General features: G+C 38.5%; 1 protein-coding gene and 1 long non-coding RNA gene across 3 annotated transcripts in view; one reads left to right on the top strand and one right to left on the bottom strand.

Annotated features, from left to right (window-relative positions):
• Positions 1–18,296, top strand: part of LOC125619050 — a 29,322-nt gene extending 11,026 nt beyond the window's left edge. Inside the window, exons 2-3 of the long non-coding RNA XR_007350522.1 lie at positions 4,379–4,447; positions 18,038–18,296. This is a non-coding gene — a long non-coding RNA (uncharacterized LOC125619050). The remainder of the gene's footprint in view (positions 1–4,378; positions 4,448–18,037) is intronic.
• Positions 1–22,129, bottom strand: part of Snap25 (synaptosome associated protein 25) — a 78,007-nt gene that overhangs the window by 3,205 nt on the left and 52,673 nt on the right. Inside the window, exons 4-7 of one of the 2 annotated variants that reach the window (XM_048811312.1) lie at positions 18,994–19,042; positions 11,582–11,699; positions 7,616–7,741; positions 4,957–5,101 (exon numbers count right to left, since the gene is read on the bottom strand). In XM_048811312.1, the coding sequence (XP_048667269.1) occupies positions 4,957–5,101; positions 7,616–7,741; positions 11,582–11,699; positions 18,994–19,042 (438 nt within the window). Of the gene's footprint in view, positions 1–4,956; positions 5,102–7,615; positions 7,742–11,288; positions 11,407–11,581; positions 11,700–18,993; positions 19,043–22,129 lie in introns of both variants that reach the window. The other variant, XM_015482896.2, reaches the window with a different exon arrangement.

Raw genomic sequence — 22,129 nt, 5'->3', positions numbered from 1 at the left:
ATGTATATGGAGAGAGAGAGAGAGAGAGAGAGAGAGAGAGAGAGAGAGAGAGAGAGGAAAAGAGAACTTTCATTCCTATTCTATTTCTTTATTGCTTTTATTGGTGCATTATAGTTATACAGATGTTATACAGATAGCATAAGTTGGTCAATTTCATTCCACTGTTGCCCCCCTTACTCATCCCTCCTCCCTTCCCCTAGATCCCCTGCCTCTGCTCTACTGTTCTTTTTATTTTCATGGTAGGCTTTTCTTTATTGGGGGCATATTTACTATAATTTTTTTTGCTCCCTTTAATCTTTGGGTTGATATCTTCACTGCTTAGATTACATTTTGCTGCAAAAAGAAAGCATAAAACCTCAGAATGCTACCAGAATACACCTTAAACCTCAGAAAATTGATCATTCTCATCACCACTGAGAAAGATGGATTAGAGGCAGAGCCAACAATTCTGTTTAGTTGTCATATCCTGTCCTGATAGGTAGTGTTGTCTGTAATTCCACTCTGGAAAGAGGGGCATGAAGCATCCAGGCAGGGCAGGGAAACAGAACTGTGTTCTTAATTATTATCACTCAGTGATTACTGAGTTTACACCTACTACCAAGTTTGGTACATTTCAGCCTCTACAGACTTGGGTATTCTTTGTTCAGTTGGAATTTTGAATTTCTAGGGCATTAGGGTCATCCATATTGAAATAGAAATTTGTTAGACTATGTGCAGTGGTATGCACCTATAATCCCAGCGACTGTGGGGACGGGGGGTGGACTGAGACAGGAGGATCACAAGATAGAGACCAGCCTTAGTAACTTAGCAAGGCCCTCTCAAAATTTAAAAATAAAAGGGTTGGGAATGTAGCTTAATGGTAGAGCATCTCTGGGTTCAAGCCCCACAATTGGAAAAAAAAAGTTCAAATAGAAATTTGCAAAGTTGAACTTATTTCTAGATAATTCTTCATTTGGAAAACTGAAAATTCCTCCAATTTTATTTCATTCTTAAATCCTCCCTCTCCAGCTATATATAATATCAGAAATAATGATACTTCAGTGCAAAGGAAAATTACTAGCTCAGACCAATGTGAAATGTTCCTGAAGATTGAATTATGCTGACTGTTTCCAGGCTGAACTCTGAGACAAACTCAAACAAGAAAAATAATCCATTTAAAAACAGATGACATTTCTGAAGTCAAACATTCTAGAACCTCTTGCATAAGAATGCAGTGATGAGCCTTCACACAGTGGCACAGGGGATGTTTGCAGGGAGCATAAGGCTACTCTTTGGAGATCCTCAAAGATGTGCAAGGAGCTGGAATTGACCTTTGTTCAGTGGGCATTTGTGATTTCCACCTAAATCCTTTCTGAAGCATATTTAATTCCTACCCATCTAATACCCAACATAAAAGGTACCATGGTTTTATTATATAAAATATAAAAAAGGATGTGTCTTTTAGGAAGAAAAATGTCCTGAATCTCCTTTTAGAAGTCTTCCTGGTATTTGGAGAATGCCTCTGTTCATTCTATTTATATGCTTGAGGACTTTATTTATGGAGGCTAACCCATTCCAGAGTTTTCACATTTCTATTTAGAGAATCCTAAACTTGCTTACGTCCCCAACATATGCTACATGATTTGCCCTTATGAGAAAACAGAAATGATCACCAGAGAGCCAATAAGTAGTTTAAGGAGCTGCTCAGCCCACATCTGAACACTGGGAATCTCCTCAACTTCAGACTATGTCAGGTAGCTTTTAGGCCCAAACTTCTCAAACTGGATGCTACTCATTCCATATAGCTACTCATTCTGTATATAAGTATGAACTTTATTATTATTATTATTATTATTATTACTACTACTACTACCACCACCAGGGATTGAACCCAGGAGCACTTAACCACTGAGCCACGTCCCCAGCTCTCTTTTGTGTTTTTATTTAGACCCAGGGTCTCGCTAAATTGCTCAGGGCCTCGCTAAATTGCTTAGGCTGGTTTTGAACTTGCAAAATACTCCTGCCTCAGCCTCCCGAGCCACTGGGATTGTGAGTATGCCCCACCATGCCTGGACTGAACTGTTATCTTTTAGATGTGGCAACCAGGTCACAGAGCTGGTGAATGCTGTTGGGATCTAACATCTTAGTTTTTAAATGCTGCTTTTCCTCACTAATGGAAGAATTTGAGGATTGCTAAAAAATCAGCTTCGATGCTTCTCAATGTGACTTCTACCACTGACAACTTTAAATTGCAATTTCAATATCACTGTCATTTCCTTAGCAACCCTTCCCAAAACATCTGATATACACTTGCCTCCATTTTTTTTTTCTGAAAGAACTGTATGTTTTTGACCTTAGAAGAATATATATATAAGTACTCTTAAGCAGAAAACAAGGATTTTACATGTTTTGAAAATCTCATTGTTTTGGACTCCCAAAATGTCACTATCAATTCAAATGATGACAGAAGATCATAGACCATGATGAATACAGGTGGTAAACATGGTCACTAGAGTTAAGAGAGAAGATGTGTGCAACATCACAAGACTTTCCTGACCCCCACTTTGTGATATTAATAAAATATCAGAGATGCAGGAGACCTCTGCACACTGTTTTCTGTTATTAAGAGTCAGAATCTAATGTTTCCTTTCACGTGTGGAAGCTAAAGCAAAATAAGGAAAAGAAGGTGATTGCAGAGGGGATCAGATGTTATAAATACCTAGGGAAGATCAGCGGAGCAGAAGTAGACAAATGAGAGGGAGGCAGTGAGGAAGGAAGGGAAAAGGAAAAAAATATGTAATGAGCCTCACAAAATCATGTTATATACATGAATAGATGTACCACAGGGAGTATCTCCTTTGTGTACATGTAGAAAGTACCAATCCAAAATAAATAAATAAAGGAGTGAAAGGAAGAACAGTAGAGGAGAGAAAAAGGGGATGGAAGAGAGAAGGAAGGAGAGGCTGAATGGGGATTGACATGAAATTCCTTATATGTACAATTATGTCAAAAAGAAGATGGGGGTGGGGGGAGAGAGTGGGAGAGAGAGAGAGAATTTCCATGAGAAGACCAGTCTGTTAGTAATTGTGCAGCTCAGTAACATGATCATTTGGGGCAATGCTGGGTTGAAATGGGCTCTGTCTCAATCATGCCCAGATTTTGAGTTTGAAAAAAAAATAGGGGGTTGGTGCTATTTACGTTATTGACTGGAATAAACTAACTAATCAAAAGCAGCTAGACTCCTCCCCCATTTTTAAATGATTCAGCACTTAAGGAATGATTCCCACTGGACCAGCTATTTCCCATCCACTTTCCCCGTTTTTGACTAAACTTTATGGCTACATATGTCTCTGTGGAGTACACTGGACCTAGAATAAAAGGTTCTCCCTAAAGATGAGAAGTAGAAATGCAGAGTGGCAGAATCAAGATGCCACTTGCCTTTCCAGGAAGAAATGCTTTCTCTTGCTCCAAGACCAACTCTATCAATGAGAGTTTGACCTCACCATTGGTAAAACCTCTCCTTTAGGAACCTAATTGACTTTGATGAATTATCTTCTTGCATCTGAGTAAATTGGGTCCATTACTAGAAAATGAATGCTTCCTGTTTTCTCAATCATTTTCTTGTTGGAAAGCAGTTCAGCAATTATTTCTAAGTTCATTTTTCTGGGCCATAATGGCTTGGATCAGGTCGTGTAGAAACTCTCGATGTTTTTCTAAAATCTATTGACTTGCACAGCTTTAAAAGCTTTATCACATCAAAAGCTTCTTAACAATGATAATGTGCATGCCATAACTTGCAAAAGTAAGTAAAGCACAGCATTTTGCCAACCAACTGTGACTTCTGTGTAGCTCTATATCGATTAGGCAAAATATTATGCAACTAGAGATTCTCAATATGGGGCACATACAAGACAATAGGGCAACACAATCTCTGTATGTCTATTTGTTTCTTTTTCAAGTTGCTGGAGGCTATTTGGGTATCAAGAAACTACTAGGTAAGTCTTGTGACTCAAATGATCACAAAAGTATCCTCCTCTGCTCACAGAAGAGGAATTAATTGTTATAAAAAAATTCAGGATCTTAGACTACTTCAATATCTTACAGAAAATATATATATGCATAAGATTAGTGAAACAATTACTATTATTATTATTATAACATGTTTCTTCCTCCATTTGGTATTTGGACCTTTAAGAGATAATAATCAATATTCAACACCTTACTGATTGGGGAAGGGGTTGACTACAAGGAAATAGAAATGATGTCAGAATTGTATGGTATAGAATATCAGATTTTTGGTACCCTAAATGTCTTTATAGAAACTTCCCAGTATTCTTTTCTGATTTTTTTTGTGCCCAAGCCCATCCCTTCCCATTCTACTCTCTTCTGTCTTCCCTAGGATTCCTGTCAATGCTAAGGGGGTCCTAGAGACAAGTCTGGTATCCTGGAGTGAACTCAATTTCATCATGTAAGTTCCTCTTATTTTGAAATTTTGGGCTATGAAGTGTTAGGTTGGAAATGAAACCTAGCTCCTCTTAAATTATTATTAAACCTTTGGTATTTATCAAAACAAAAGCTCATACTTACCTTCGGGCCCCATTTCCTGATTCTAGTTCTTCACCATCTCCACTTGCCTGCTCCTAACCATCCTTCAAGATTCAATGCAAATACAACTTTTTCTGAAATATTTCCCAATCCTTGCCTAGAGTGCTTGCCTAGAATGCACAAGGCCCTAGGTTTGATCCGTAGCACTCCACCCTCAAATCTACATTCTAATCTTCACTCAAGTTCTGTTGCTGAATCCTGTGGATTTTTGTTTGTTTGTTTGTCTGTCTTAGAAAATTAAAAGCACAATTTCCAGCAATTAATATGCTTGAATCCAATGTCAGGGAGTGAGGGTATTGTGCCCGTCACACTTCCTGTTGGTTGTTTCAGAAATGACAAGCAGAAACAACTTGTAGACTGCAGCATGCTCACCTTCTCCATGATCCTGTCGATCTGGCGATTCTGCGTATCGATCTCATTGCCCATGTCCAGGGCCATGTGACGGAGGTTTCCAATGATGCCGCTCACCTGCTCCAGGTTTTCATCCATTTCATTTTCTCGGGCATCATTTGTTACCCTAGGAGCCACAGAGCAAGTTTTAGAAGACCGAGGGTGGGAAAAACCTTGAATATTAGACTCAACGCTTAGGGAAAGTCTGGACCTCGAAAGCTTCCATGTTCTCTATCTTAAACCTCTATCCAATACAAGTACACGGTTAGCCTTTGTACATTCAACAATAATTTTTAAAATTGTGTTTAGAGCTGGGGATATAGCTCAGTGGTAGAGTCTTTTGCTAGCATGAGTGAGGTTCTGGCTTCAATCCCCAGAATTGCTAAAAAACAAAACAAAAAACCCAAACATACAAAAATTGCATGTTGAACCCTTGAATTTTTAAAGAAAGTATACTAAATAGATTTATCTACTTTACTGACTTACACCAGCATATCATCTCTCCTTTCATATATATGATTTCTATACATTTTATTCTTTAAGATAAAATCATTTTAGATAGAGAGACTCTAGTTCAGAGAAGGAAAGTGGAGCTAAATAGAAACTGTGCTTTCTTTTTGAACCCAAATCTCCAGGATTCAAATTGAGAACAAAAGAAAATGCTTATTATGCTAAGTTAGTGAGTATCTCACCTCTTTTCCCACTTGGAATCAATTATCAGTGGGAAGAGTAACGATAATTACAGTCTGCCCTTTAATCCTGCAATGGGAACTCTTTATTGAAGATGATTTTTATTTGCTCAAATTTTAATGCAAAGGGTTTTTATTATGGGTATTGTGAATGGGTGATTTCAGAGCAGAAAGCTGTGATAAAATATGGTTTGGGTTTGAATGGGGTAGATGTGGAGAGGAAAGAGTTGGCTTACAAAGCACCTTATCATTTTTTCCACATTCCAATGTGAAGGCAAAGAAAATACTTTATTTCAAATAACAAGTGTTTATTGCATACAGTAAGCACTACTCTAGATTTTCCCAAAGGGATAAAAAATGTTCAGAGAAATTAAAATCCCTCCCCCTTGGGTAACATCCAATGTAGTCTGACCCATTATGATTTTTCAAGTAGTCCAGGCCAGAGAAAATTCAAATATTAAGGGAGAAATTCCTAGATATTTTTCTTATAGGGAAAAAGCTTAATTTAATAAATGACCACCAATAAGTACTACACATCCTAGTTCAATGGTTGTCAACTCTTGTTGAATATTAGAATCACCTGAGGAGCTTTAAAACCACAGATGCTTGTGTTGTTTGTCAAGATTCTGAATCAACAGGTGTGGGCTGGACATAGACATTCCTTTATTTTTTAAAACTCTCCCCAGTTGAGTCTACTATGTAGCCATTGCATTGAGAACCCATTGGTCTGGTTTCCCTAGGAGAATATAGAGGTAGAAAGAGAATTCTCATCTGTGAACCTACAGGTGCATTATCAAGACCTTATATGTCAGTGACAGTGACCCATCATTTCAATCACAGGGGTACTATGTGACCAACAACAGTTATGATGGCCTGGGAATAGGTAGTTGTGGAAACAATTGCCCTAACCCTGACTGAGCCGTGGTATTGTAGTCTATAAAAAGAAACATGCTTTTTCTTTTCATAGGAAATATTTAGTTATTATTCTGTTTTCTGGTATCCTAAGAGCTATCTGAATTCTGAACTGGCTGAACTGTGTAATTGGAGGTTTTTAAAAGAGGCATTTATTTTTTTCCTCAAAAGAAATGGTTATTAAGCAGCTCATTCACTCTTTTCTATGTTCACCCCAAATCTATGCTTTGACTTTCCTTGCTCTATGTTCTGAGACACTGACCTCCATGACTGTATCACCCAGCTTCTCTTACCCTCTGGCTTCCAATGGGTTTGGCTAATGGCCTGGGAGATTAAGGAAGGCAAGAGGAGTGAAGTATTGTGACATTTGTTTATTTTCTGCATTCCCTGCTAGATTTGGCTGTGTCTGCATTTCTCTACCCGTAGCCCCTTGTCACAGTCATAACTATTGTTGGGTTCTGATACCAGCTCCCTTTCCTGTCCCTTTAGATGGTAATAGCTTCTTGTTATTGCTAGTCCATAAGTGCTCCACCATTTATTGTTATTAATCCTGCCTAAACCTCTCTATAAGCTTTGTTCAACTAAACCCATGGGATGAGATGCCCATCAACTGCCACACTGATATAATGGATGTGGTCATGTGATTTGCTTTATCTAATGAAGCTTGGGCAAATATGACACAAGTCAAGGCTTGCTAAGTGCTTGTTCATTAGAGCTTGCCACCTTGGTATGCTGCTATCACCATAAAGAAACCTTGATTATTCTTCTGGAAGACCATGTGGAGGAGGACAGAAGTATACCACTGACAGCTGCAGCCAACCACCACACAAGTGAGTGAGACCCTCTTGGATCATCCTCTTGCATCTTAGTTGCAGGAAGCAGGACGAGTAAGCCCAAGAGAGGCTTGTGGAAGAGACTTCTGGCCAACATATAGACTCATGAGTAAAACAATGGTTGTTATTTCAAGATTCACTCAGTGTTGGGGTGATTAGTTATTCAATAATAGGTAACGGCTGAAGTGTGGAATGCATGAAGCTCACCTGCGGATGAAGCCACCACTGATGGCCATTTGCTCCCGTTCATCCACCACACGAGCAGGCTGGCTGGCCACCACTCCATCCTGATTATTGCCCCAGGCTTTTTTGTAAGCATCACTTGATTTAAGCCTATGCAAAAAAGAGGGTGAGTGACAAGGCACAGGGTGGAGCAAGCTCATGGCAATCATCACCTCTTCAAGCGAAGAACCGAACCAAGCAAATGAGTTTTAAGTTGAGGCATTAGAGAATACCGATATATCATAATCCGGACCCAAACAGTTGGCCACCACCATGCCTCCACTACTCATCATTCATTTTCAATTGAGTCGATTGCAATGGTCAAGACTGCAATCTTTGGTTTGTTTTGTGGTTTAATTGGATTTAAGATAAAGATTGAGGTAGCTGGAGAACATTCAGTTTTATTTCAGTGACATGGTTATATTTTGAGACACAAAACACAGAAAGAACATACTGGCAGACAGACACAAAACAAGACTGCCAAGTAGGGTGTGTACATCACACCACAGCAACACAGTGTCATCAAGAAAAACATACTTGACCAAGTTTTTACACCATCATGCAAAGATCCCTGTTAATATGTTTTCCCTAACACATATGTGGAACTAACATTTCCAGTGCTTCATGAAGGACATAAAGGATTGGTGGTTGGCCAAGGGTGATGGTCTTTGAGGAGTTTCTAGAGAGATTTGAATTAGATAATATATCGGTACTTCCAAACAGTCACCATACATCCAGAGTTGATGTACAAACCTTTGTCCACAGAGACAAAAAGTAAAAGAAGCATAGTGAAATGAATGCAGGAAAATAGAAGAGAGAACAAGCCACCTAGCACCAAAAAGGGAAACCCATCTTATCTCTTCTTCATGCACCAGCTACAGGCATGAGTGGAAAGTGAAGCATTCTCATTTAAGCCAAACTACTCCCAAAGTTGACCATTCCCGAAAAAGGCACTAGCAGGACAGTAATAGCCTTCGTGAGGATTTGAAACGCAGTTCAGTAGCTTCTTTGATGGGCTGAAGGGCAGGGCGGAGAATGCTTACAAACTCCTACTTCCAACTATCCTGGGGTTGTGACGGAGGGAGAGTGGTTTGGAATCAGTGTGGTCTCCATGGGCTGTATTTCACTGAGCTGCCTTGGAGAAAAACTTAAAATCCAGGCATACCTATTGTGCCCAATAGAAACATGTGCAGCACATTTTGGTGGGTGTGTTGTAATTTAAGGCGATCAAAGATGTTTTTAGGTTCTTTGCATAGTAGAAACCATATGTTTTTAGTCCAGAAACAAAAGACATCCTTTGGTCCCATTTTCATAATTTTTTTTAAAGTTACAAAACAGCAGAATTTAACTTTTTTTTCTTCCCCTTTTACTAGAGGACCAGAGCCAGCTATTAAAACTAGCTCTAATCCTTGCAGATTGCAGACCAAGCAACCCTGGTGACAATTGGGAAAATGCACCAGTGGAATTTCAGCAACTCCCCGCAATTTAGTGTATAATATTGTGGCCCTTTGAGTAGTCAGTCAGACATTAGCGCACCAAGGGACCATGGGCTCACTCAAGGGGACAAGATCCCCAAAGTAATTTTTGTAGAGTTTAGAGTCTGGCTTTATCCCCACATCTCCCCATCTCCTCCTTCCTTGGAATAAAGGAAGTTTTATGGACTTTCTGATGTTTTCTGCTATGTAAAATATCTGGTACACCATCTTTGGCAAAGTCAAAGGAGGGGGAAATATGCGTTTCCAGAAGAAGGCAAACCACTGCACCCACAACTCTGCACATAGACTCACATCACTGCCGTACATCTACCATAGTCCTTCGAAACATGCTGAGACAGGGCAAAGCCCTCAAATAGTCCAGGGCACCACCAGCCACTGCATTGTGACACATGGTTTTTAAAGCATTATTTACACGCAATAGGGAACACTTCGGTCAAGCTTTGAAGCTCAGTTAGGGTCTCTTGTGCATTAAGGAATTAGCGACCACTTTTATGTGGAATCATAGGGGTGGTGTTTCATTGGAACCTTAGAATCCATCCCAGGGAGACCTGACTCCACCCTTTCTTCACACATAGTTGATGAAGGGCGAAAATGAATCTGTTGGAATTCACCACGAAACGGAAGGAAATCTCTCGTGGGGGCCAGTTGCCACTGGAAAGGATATACAATCAAATCTTGACTAACTGGAATGCTTGCTAGTGAGTCATTTTGGTAAATTTTACGACTTTCTTAATGAACAATGGACTGAAGAAGAAATTTTGTTTCAAGGGCAATTTCAAGGGCAATTTTGTTAGACCCCTGAGACAATTTTCTGCCTGGGCATCTTTGAGTAGTGGTCATAATCAAATTTTTCCAATGTTACTGTTGTGTTTGATGGCCTTTCATTTTATATTCTTCCTTTTTTTTTTTTTTTAAATATGAAGACTGTAAGAGAATGGAGACTTGAGACATTGCAAATTACATAGATTGTCTCAGGGTATTTTTAATTTGGGATATTATTATTATTATTATTTTGCTAAAAATAAAAGGGAGGAGGAAGTATATAGTTGAGAATTCCAGTTAGTTAGATTCCAGTTAATCAGACTTCACTGTAGATGATTCTTTCAAAAACATGCTTTTTATTTATTGGTAAATTGAGCCCCTCCCCCTCCTAAACAGGAAGTGGGATATTTTAAATCAGCCTCAAAGTTTAAAGGATGTGAATAGTCATATAATCTGCTAGAAACGACATCAATTTCTATTCTAAAAGCTAGGGCTAGGAGAGCTTTTAGGAGAAAAAGCTTCTTTTAAAAGGAAAAGAGGGAGGGGGTGAGGGAGATCAGGTAATGAGTTTAATTTTCCAAATGCATGTTGGACAATCCACTCATGCATTTTTTGCTTTCACTGCTAGTCAAATGAGACTATCTTCCAGAACCCTGGTTTCAGGTTCTTTCTGTTGCAAACCTTATAACCACATGTCACATTTCTGCTACATTCCAAAAAAGCGTTGCAGAACCTTAAGAACAGTTGAAAATTTTGTGATATCGTGCATGCAAAATCTACACATTTCAACATTTCAGCCAGTGTACGGGTTGCTCTTCCAAGGGGAAGAATTTGAGAGGGATGGTCCCAATCTGGGCAAGGATTGGGCACTTCACGCTGGACTGCTCACTGCCTCTACACAAGGTGGATCTCAGGACCAAATTTGGTAACAGGCGGGCAATGGAAAGGGAAAAATCTCTGACATAATCTAACTTGCAGAGTGCTTCCTTGGGCCAAATTACCTGCCTATATTACTTTTGAAAAATCAAACATGTGTTTCTTATCTTCCAAACTTACCCATTCTCTATTCTAAATCCGCAATTTTGGTTCTTGGGGTTGGAGAAAACAAAGGTCACGGGGTGCCTGCGTCTCAAAGTACACTTTCTGGAAAATGTTGAAACGTTCATCAATAAAAGTTGCTGACAGTGAAGCTTTCACTGTAGTATGCCTGATTTTTAATGCATCAACAGTAACTCCCACTAATATCATCTATGCTATGAGATGAATGCATTGGAGACGGTATTGATCTGTTCTGCATGCCACATGCTCATCCTGCCTATGCGCCTGCAGGAATGAGCTTGTCAAGGCTTGGAGATGGGGCCTTGGAAAACCAAAGCTTCAGGCAGGCAGGCAGCACCTACTTGTTACAGGGACACACACAAAGCCCGCAGAATTTTCCTAGGTCCGTCAAATTCTTTTCTGCTTCTTTCATGTCCTTATTGATTTGGTCCATCCCTTCCTCAATGCGTTCCAGTTGTTCTGATTAAACACAAGTATTTTATCCCCACAGAATGAAGCAGATGGAAAAGGACAAAGAAAAAAAAGACAAAACTTCAGACATTCACTTTGACATTAAAAAAGAAAAAAAAAAAAGAAAGAAAAAGAAAGAAAGAAAACTGGACGCCACAGATTAGAGCTGGTACCCAGTACCTACTTGTTACAAGGACATATGAAAAGGCCACAGCATTTCCCTAAATCTTTTAAATTTTTCTCGGCCTCCTTCATGTCTTGGTTGATATGGTTCATGCCTTCTTCAACACGATCGAGTTGTTCTGGTTAGGACAAAGGGATGACAGTGTGGAATGAATTTTTCTTGGGTTTCCAACAGAATATGAGAAATGACTACGTGAAAAAGGAATTTGAAAGAGAGAGATTACAATGCATTGTCCAAGAGGGTGCATTGCAGAGGGCTGCCGCTGCCCTAAGCGGGCAGATAGGAGGAAATGAACAAAAATGATGCTCAAACTAGTTTGTAGTTCAGACATGATGGGATGGGTCAGAAGGCCTGTTTGATTCTGAGTGTCCAGGGGGAAAGCATAATATATTCACTTACTCACACTCCAGTGAAACTCCAAAGAAAGAAAAACAGGGTGTTAGTTTATATTTAAGCCATTCTTATTTAGTGCTACAAGAGGAAGTATCTGCTTCAACTTAAAATATCTGTATTGTTTTGTTTTTAAATATCCTTAACCAGATAAAGGTAGAAAATAGAATCCATGTTTCCCCCCTTCAGGAAAAACAGCAGCAGCAATAGCAATAATTAGCAATGGATATGGATCTTTTTTCTTCCTCTAAGCAGTGACTGTATAGCCAAAAGTAGCCTATGGTCTGTTCTTGGTTTCCCCATATTTAATTCATAGAAGCTGTAAAAGAAAGTAATATCAACACAGCAATATTATCAATATTGGGGTGTTTCAATTTGTCTTTCATCCTATGAGTCACTTGCCAAGAAAGCTTTGAAACTCATTTCATTTCTCTGGCTCCTGACTTTCCAGTGTCTATACTGGGGGCCCCCCAAAATCAACCCCAGGTAGACAGCAGGGAGAATAAATATCTCCTTGAAGAAGGGAGTCAGATTGGAACTTAGATGATTACTGTACCATTGCTGCGAGCAAAGCTGACCTTAGTGTATCTAAGACATAGATTGATAGACATAAAAATGAATCATATTTCTAGGTTGCCAGGGTTACGTACATCAAGTTGATTAATTTTTCAAAAGTTGTGTCACCAAATTGAGGTAACTACAAGTTCAATGAAGGGATTTTTAAAATAGCTTTTAAAGCCATTAAAAGAGAGCAGCAAATGAGATGTCTTGGTTGTCTAATTACAAAACCTAATTACATTCCCATTCTTCTTTTCATCTATATTTTCATGCATGCATGCATTTGGATGCCTCCAGGAATACAGGCATGCTTAGAATAAAACTGATAAGTACATTTCCAGCCTAAGGGCATGAATAATCATGTAAAAACAATTTCACATTAAATTGTACAGTGGCAATTGTCATTTCAAAACCTAACTTGGATTCACTAGTGACCCAAACTATGAATTTGTAAAAAGCTTACTGTGTTCTGTTTTGTGGGGCTGAAGAACAAAATTCTGTTTATTAGGACTACTAACTCTGCTTTGCTTTTCAAAAGGACTGGCGAAAACAAAATCTTAGCATTTATCTAGCACTGGATATCTGGAGGAAATAAGACTACAGTGCTGAAGAGCTGGAAAACTTTTTGCTAATATCTTCATATACTTTATACTCTTGATATTCTAGGAGATTTTTTTCTTTTCTGAAGATTGCACTCCAGTTTCTTTCTAAGAATGCAATAGAGCTGGGCACAGTGGCACATGCCTGTAATCCCAGCAACTCGGGAGGCTGAAACAGGAGGATCGCAAGTTGGAGACAGGCCTCAGCAACATATTGAGACCCTACACAACTTAGTAAGACCCTGCCTCAAAATAAAAACAAGTGAAAAGGGTTGGAGATGTGGTTCAATGACTAAACACCCCTGGGTTCAATCCTCCATCCTTCCAAAAAACAAAACAAAACAAAAACAACAACAAAAACATCCCAATAGATTAGATTGGGTCAAGTTAAATATTTGATTGAGGGGACTGGTGGTGGTGGGGGAAGGTTCAATGTGAAAGAGCTCAATGTCATCAGATGAGGATCATCATACCTATAGATAGAAATAGGGATGCTGAATTACAATCTAATAATTGCTAATGGTTTCCAGGTGTGCTGGGGTGTGATCGATGGCAGACTGAGGGAAAGCATGCTAGACTCAACCAGTGACAGCTGAAATCAGTGTAGGTTATGGCAGAGGGATGTACATTTAGGTGTTTGTCCTTCTTGAGGAGTTTCTCTTGAGAAAGCCAACTAACTTGTTTATTTGGCCAAATATCAACTCTCCCACAAGATTTCCAAAATGCCATCTGCTGTGCCTGCAGAAATTAGGAAATAGCATCTAGATATGTGAATTGGTCCATAAATGTTGAACTGAACTTGTACAAATGAACGAGCAAATCAAAATCCATATTCAGAGAGTTGGGTTCTGCTATAAATTGCCAGATTTGACTACAAAAAGAAAGGTTTGCAAAGGTTTGACTACAAAAAAGGAAATTCTGACAAAATTTTTCAGAATTTAATTGAGAAAACTGTTCAGAAAAGGGTTGATTCAGAAAAATATTTTATACCTGCCCATATTAGTTAAATGCATCTTTACATACAAATTATAAGTCAAACCTTTAATTTAAAAAATAGCATAAACTGTTTGTCACAGGTATTCTAATAATAATATTAATTTTTAGAGTCCAATGAGTTGTGTTTCTGGGTACATTTGATATATTGGGGCTTCATAGCACTTGGATGATTTCTGTGAAGACATTTCTCAGGGAGTGGAGATGAAAACAACCAATGCCATTATGTCATTCTGGGGTGACAACAGCCTCTCTGATAATAGATATAATGAACCATCCAGGGTTGATTTCATCTTAGCTCTCTAAGCTTGCTTTCTGTCAATTTTATGTTGATTCTTAGAGACTGGGAGAACAACCTTTTAGGTTAGAAGAGGGCTTTCAAGACACAACATTCTATGTTGGCATAAAAGCTTGAACTTTCTTTTGCTTCGATATTTGAATGGTGATTTGTGATAGATCCACCAATGGTAGGATACTCTGGGTTCTAAGTTTACACATCCTTTCTACTGAGCTCATCTTAGTAAAACAACACAGGGCTCTTAGGATTCTCATTCTGTTTTTTAACACAAAACAAGACACAATAAAATAGCAAGACATTGATGCTTTGCTAGTGTGCAAGCCTTCATGAATACGTCCAATTTCAAGATGCTGCCTATGTGCTTTTCATTTTTGTTCACATTGATTAAAACAGAAAAATTCATGTAAATAAAGTTAAAGAGCCACATGCAATGAAAGGCTACTATATTGGCTAGTGCAGCCTTAGTCATTCCTAACTGATACTTGGTGAGTAAACATCAGCAAGAAGGATATTTTTTCTCAAATTCTGCTTTGTAGTGCCATGAACCTTTTAAGATCGTTGGCTGGGTCTCTGGATGGGGTTCTACTTTTTCTTCCCTCTGCCAGGAGGTGGTGGTCAGAAATTTCATTATTAGTTTGGAGTTCATCCCAGGATTGTTCTCAAAGAACTATAATAGCTATCAGAACAAACATATAATCCAGCAAAAACCAACAATAGAAACAGAGGTGAAAGGTTAGATCATCTTATGTTAGTGCCATGGTTGTTTTAGGGGGTTTCCCTTGGACACAAGTTTTGTAGGGAAAGAATAGTTCCAGGGCTTGGTATATTTCTTGGGATGTCTGTCATGCTCAGTGCTCCTTGGTGTGTCCTGATACCTGGGTAAAAAACAAAAACCCTATAAGTAATTTAACTGTTCAGCTAGATAACCTGCAATGGTCTGGCCTGACCTGACAGTGGGTGTATAATGTTTCTTTAGAAGGATGACTGTTTCTTGAGGCTCCTGAGCAGCTGCAAGGTAGAAAAAGTCAACATTTTTGGTGTTCAGGCATGGACAGAATTAGTAGAGCATAACTGAAGAGAAATTGCAAAGCAGTTACTGATTTAAAACAACTAAACATAGCACATGCAGAATTAAAATGCATTTATGACCGTAGTGAACACAGTTGTGCTTAGTTGTCATATTAAAAGGCCCTAAGTTCCTATGATAGTATAAATGGAATGTGTCCCACTTAACACTAGGCACAGATCACCCATTTTTGGTGGTCTTACAGTTGCAGGTTTCTCATCAGAATCGGTTTATTCACTACACATCTGGCAAAACTCAGGCTTATCCTAGGAAATACAGTGAACAGAAGAATTCGGCATTTACTCAGGAATGGTCACAAATGAAATGTTTTAGCTGAGAACACTCACTATCTCATGAAGAAACCTGTCAAACAAATATTCTATTCTGCTTCGCTTCTCAGATAAAGTATGCAAATGCATCTGGGAATCATCTGTGCTTAATACTCCAAGTTCATTTATAGTATTTTCCGCATCTTTATGTTACTGTATATAGTTAAGGGGAAAAGGCAGTATCCTGAATCTTTTGCCAACTTTCCCTCTGCTGTAAGTCTCCTTTTTCCATCCCTTCACAGTCTGAATTACTAATTGAAAGAGCCAACAAGGTGGAATTGCTAATTATTCAAGTGTATTTGTTTCAATTTTGCTTTGGAAATAAGGTATCACTCTTCTATATGGGCACCTGCTGTTTAAATTTTCCTTTATTAAAAAATCAACGATTTACTGCCTTCTGAGTTTCAAAGCTGGGACATTGTTGCACAGATCAAGCCAACAAGTCTTATAATTATAGCAAATCTATCTGGGGAGCTCTGTAGACTGGCACTGTTATTGTAGTGCCTTCAAAATAGAACTCCACTAGACCCTGTTATTGGCATATACATTTGGACAATTTATATTTTTAAAATCAGACGGAAAGCATTGGGGTTGATGTTCAATTGGTTTTACAGAAGTATTTCTCTTTTAATTGTTTGATGTATATTTTTGAAAAGGTTTAATGCAAAATAATGTAACAACAAAAGTGATTTTATGACAGCCATGGGGATGTGCCCTCAAGGCTCCTTTTAGAAGACTCTCCTGTGAGAAGTAGAGTTAGCTGTGCACTTGGGAACTGCTACAGCATTTATGTTGAGGTCATGTGCTCCCTGGGATGCTTCAAGCCAGTGACTGAGTACAATTGGGACTACCAGATCTGAAACATATATGACCAAAAATAGGGCTGTTCCAATGGGTGATTTCTGTTCCTGGACTTCCCACCAGCCTGGCTGAGACTTTTTCCAAGCAGTATTACAATTTGTGGCTCTTCCTACCCAATTCTCCTTCCTTCTGCTGATATAGGTATTGGATCCATAAAATCCTTAAAAGTCTAAACATTCCACTTACCTATCTCTGCTCCCTTTCCCTTTGACCCATCACAGACATGTCCCCCCCCCCCCCAAATCTCTTATACTTTGTATTGCTCCTTAGCATTTGCTTCTTAGAGGACTCTAAATAACTTATCTTCCTGTCTCCACCCCAACTTCCCAGATGTCAGTAAAGATTTACTTTATTTATGGTATTGATTGCACAACATTTATTTCATGGCCATACCATAATTAGTTTAGTTCATCTCCCTGCTTTCAGATAGGTTGTTTCTAGCCTTACATGCCTACAAGTAAGCCATGTACATTTTTCTTTGAGTAATTGTAAATGCGTGTCTCCACTGTCAAATTCTAGAAGTAGAATGTCTTGATCAAAATCAAGACACTTTAAATTTTAAGGTATCATAAATTACCCTTAAAGAAATTTATATCCTTCTACAGCATCCATCTGTAGAATAAGCGTTTTTGTTTTCCCAGCATATTCATCACATTGGTTAACATCAATTTTCAAAATTTAAGTCAGTCTACTAGATAAAGGATAGTATCTCACTACCATTGATGGCTGAGACCCAGTTTCGTATGTCTATTTGTAAACTGATGATTCCTATCTTATGTCTATTTTTTTTCTTTTGATTGCTCTTTTCTTTAAAGTTGTGTAAGGGCTTTCTATATTTTGGGAAAACATTTTTAGGCCTGATACCTATATGGCAATTGTCCAGTTTGAAATTTATGCTTGGAGTTTATTGGGACCTCTGCTGTGAATAAGTTTTAATATTGATATTTGCCACCAAACAAGACCACAAATATTATGGCCTTACCATTTTAGGTGCCACCATAGAATATGGAGATGCCATACTAAAATGCCAGCTTCCCGATTTTCACTGCTTTTAGCATTTCCATCATGAGTTTTAAAACAGGCCAAAAGTTCAAAGAGAAGAGCCTCTAATCTCTGTTCTCCAATATGTGTACAATATGACTTCCATGTACATGTAAAAATGATTGCACCCTAACCAAATTTCCTCAGATAGTGTATTGTTTGTTTAAAATAATCACAGTTTGGTTCATTGTTGTTGTATTCTTTCCATTTTATTTACAACACTACTTTTTATCCTTTTAGCAAATTCTAAAGTGTAGTGATCTTTAAAAAAAATCACTAAATAACTAGGAAATATTTGTGTTGTTGTTTTGTTTTAAACAGTACAAGGTGATGGGACATTTTGCTCCTCTTACTACAGACATGAAATGTCAGCCATTGTATGGCTAGGAACCAATGCCTTTGGCTGTTACTAGATCTGCTATTGCTGAGGTGTGAGTGTGAACTTGATGTGGTGATGACAAATCATTGTGTAGAAGTAATGTTTTCAAATGTGCAACTCTAGTTTTCATAAAGTGAGATTTGGTTCCTTACAGTCATCATTTAGTTTTTGTTTCTATTTAGTATTTAATGGTCTTTGGAGGAAAAAAATAAAAGAGTGATACATATACACACACACATATATGCAAGATAAGATTTTCCATATTTTGAAATAAGTCTATAGCATAAAGGTTAAACTTTTAAGATAAAGTAAAATAGAATGTACTTAAATAATGATAAGAAAACAGGCCAAATATTTCAATTGATTTAATTTTCTATTTTCCAGATCATTTCCCTTTGCTTATATCCTGTTAAAAATACCTTCTAGTTATTTAAGGAATCTCCATAGTGACCTGAAAATCAAAACTGCCAGATAATAAATTAGGATGGTTAAAAAAAGTGGACAATGTGATTTATAACATTCTCATCCTATCAAGGTGTGAAGGGACCCAAATTTGTAGAAAAGTTTGGGGGTAAGGAGAATAAAAAGAATCATACACTGTTTAAAATCCTATTCTTTAAAAAATACAAACACATGGCTTTCCCATCAGGATTCTGTTACTCCAAGAGATATAACAAATAGTATCATTCATTCAGTCATGAGAAAGATGTCAGCATTTCTACATGTTTATCAATCTTTTCAACAGAGAAGAAAAATTAGCAAGATGAAAATTCTAGAACCCTCAAACTCACATATGTGTGTAACACATGCTCAAATGGCCTCCTGTGGATGCACAAAGAATTTAAAAAAAAAACAAAACACTTTATTTAAATTTCTTACTGAAGAAATCTGAACTTACCTCCTTGTTCATCCAACATAACCAAAGTCCTGATACCAGCATCTTTACTCTACATTCCAATAATGGTAGCAAAGTTGAAAAGGAGTTAGAGGGAGAAAAGAGAGAAAGAGACATCAGTAAGGGGACAATTAGCCCTAGAAATGGGAAATGAAGAAGGACCAAAGAAAAAAAGGAGGAAATATGGTGGGAACATTAGGGGTTGGGGAGGGACTCATAGGAATGAGTACCCTGTGGACTCACTCTATCAGTGATCTTAGGGGCCGAAGGAAGGGGTGAGGTAAAATCACCACAAGTATAGCCTGGGAGGGAGCTTCCAAAACATGAAGTGTGTATTGGCATACACACACTTAAAATTATAATGTAATTTTATGCCTTAAAAATAAAAACACCTAGGATTTTCATAACACCAACCACAGAAAGCAAATCTTTCAAAATCCTCTAGACTGAATTTTCTCTTCTGGCCATGGGGAAGGTGCATAAGCATCTTGAGGGTGAGATGTATAGGTTTATTAGAGGAGAGCATGGCCTCACACAAGTTGAGAAACACAGCCAGAAAGAAACTAATTTGCCTATTTTCTTTCTCTGGAGAGAAGTTCTGTAAGATTTAGAAGAGGGAACAAGATCAGAAATAAGGGCTTTTTATTCTAAAAATCTAAAAGTCTGTACAATGATATTGTGTGGGGGAAAAAAAAAACAACAAAAAACTCCTGTCCAAGCTTACTGCAGTTCCTTTGTTAAGAAGAAGTCTTTAAAAGTCACTTCTCCTCTCATTCCTTATTATCCAAATAAACCAACACCACCTGCATTATTGGGACAGGGGGAGTGGGAGTTAGTGAGCAAGGGAGAAGGAACAAAGATACATGTATTGCTCATACTTAGGGATCACAGGTTCTAGGAATTCTATCCAGTTAAATAAAGACTTTCCATTTCACAGGGTGACTTTTAATGAATATAAAATGGCATTGCCTACAGTTTAGATTAATTAGTTTTTCAAGGAAAGCTCATGGAAACCCACAGAATAAATTGACTTACTTAAGAACTAAGAAAGAAAGGGAGATGTTAGTGGGGGCTGACAATTAAATTCCAGTCGTGCTTCTCAAAAGTCAAACAAAACACTGGAAATAATCACTGTGAGCCATTATAAACTCATCATTTTAGAGTAATCATGCAGTTAACGCCCCAGGTCACAAAAACCTATGTTGTTTTTGAGCACATTTTGACAGGCTTTTGTGGCCAAGTCAGAGTGTGGTAGGGAGAATGATGGCCCAGGATGACATCAGGAGAGTCACTGAGAGCACAGATTCTAGAGCAGATTCAGGGCTGGAATCCTGGTGATTTCATTTCCTAGCTGCAGGACTTTGGACGAGTGTCCTAACTACAAGGTGCCTCAGTTCTCTCATTTGTGACACAGCAATACTGAGTTTATACCTCATTGAGTTTCTTATGTGAATTCAATAAATGAATAAGTGGAATGTGCTAGAATGGAGCTTGGGGTATAGTTAGCATGACATGAAGTCTTTTTAAGATAAATGCATTTAAAAAAATGCATCTATAGAAGAATATCTAGGCCAACTAAATATATCATCATTACCTTCCACCATCAGAAGTTTCTAGATCACTACTTCTCAAACTTGAATGTGCACATGGATTACCTGTACATGAATAGTCTTGTTAAAATTCAGATTCAGATTCAGTAGCACTGGGATAGAGCCTGACATTCTGCATTTCTAACAAGCTCTCTGATGCATGCTGATGGTGCACGGACACATACTGAGCAGCAAGATTCCAGAACATGAAAGACATTTCAGTCTTTTCCTTAAATGTGTTATAAATGAACTTCTGTCTATAACAGCCTGAATTGTAATGACTTCTTTGCCCTTTTTCAGCATATTTTAGCCACTGCTTATGAGACTAAATTACAAAAAGCAGATGGCATATAGATGTGACAGTGGAGGTTCTGTTGAGGACAGAGGCAACTCAGAGAACAGTTTCTCCTTGAGGACACAATCAAGGCTTGCCTGAGGACTCTGCTCCATTCTACTGGTGGCCATTGGTGGGAAAAAGGTTAGTGGTCAGATCAACTCTCATCTATTTATACATTTTGATAGTCTGCTAGACCCATTTATTTTATATGAATCCCTGCAAGTATAATTTCACATATGTTCAATTTGGTGCTAAGTGTTTCTGCACTAGAATGACTCATAAAACTAAAAAATGTGAGAGTGTTGGAAGTTGCTCTGATCTGGCAGTACAGGAGCAGAGAGCACTTATCTGAGGTAAGGAAAGCTGGGGTATGCTCTTAGCTCAGCCAGAAGCAGCTGTGAGACTAGAAGAGTCATGCGACCTGTCAGGTATTTTTCCCTACTGAAGATCAGGGTGAGATGCAGTCAGATGGTGTGGATGGTTGGCTGGTTCATTCGCTTCCTTGCTTACTCATTCCTCCATTTGCTTATTTACTTGTTTGTGGTACTGGGGTTTGAACCCAGGGGTTTTTGACCAATGAGCTATACCCCCAGTCCTTTTCCTTTTTTATTTATTTAGCAAGACAGGGTGACAAGGTCTTGCTCGGTTGCTCAGGCTGACCTTGAACCAGCAATCCTCTGCCTCAGCCTCCCAAGTAGCTTGGATTAGAGGTGTGCACCATTGCACTTAGCCTCCTCCATTCATTTAGTGTTTAACGCATTCACTATTTTGTTTATTTACTCATTTGTTCCTCTGTTCCATAATTGTTTATTTGACCTCTACTCTACCCAGGCACTAAAGGCAGGGGGAAGACAAATACATGGCTTCTCAACTGTGCTTCTCAGCTGGTCCCTGTGCAGAAATGGAATCAATCTGGGAGTCAGAAATTCTAAATTCTAGACCTGTCTTTGCAGTCCTGTGGCTTTCAACCCAACTGTTCTGTGTCCCAGCTTCTCCAGCAGTTAAATGGGGACAGTAAAAGCTCCCTTACTTCCCACAGTCTTTATGAAGATAAAATGAACTACAGAAGGCTAAAAGTTAGTTCAACTCAATGGGAGGCTGCGCTAACTTCAGGAAGAAATACATTAAGATGCAGGATTTAATTTGAGTGGAATCTCAATCCATTAAGAACAAGTTGCTTCGTTTTTTTAGATACTTCTCCCCCCCCCCCCCC

The sequence above is a fragment of the Marmota marmota genome, unplaced genomic scaffold (assembly GCF_001458135.2).
Source record: "Marmota marmota marmota unplaced genomic scaffold, marMar, whole genome shotgun sequence".
Lineage (NCBI taxonomy): Eukaryota > Metazoa > Chordata > Mammalia > Rodentia > Sciuridae > Marmota > Marmota marmota.
Note: the sequence above shows the minus strand (reverse complement) of the source record. Positions and strands in the feature narration are given on the sequence as shown.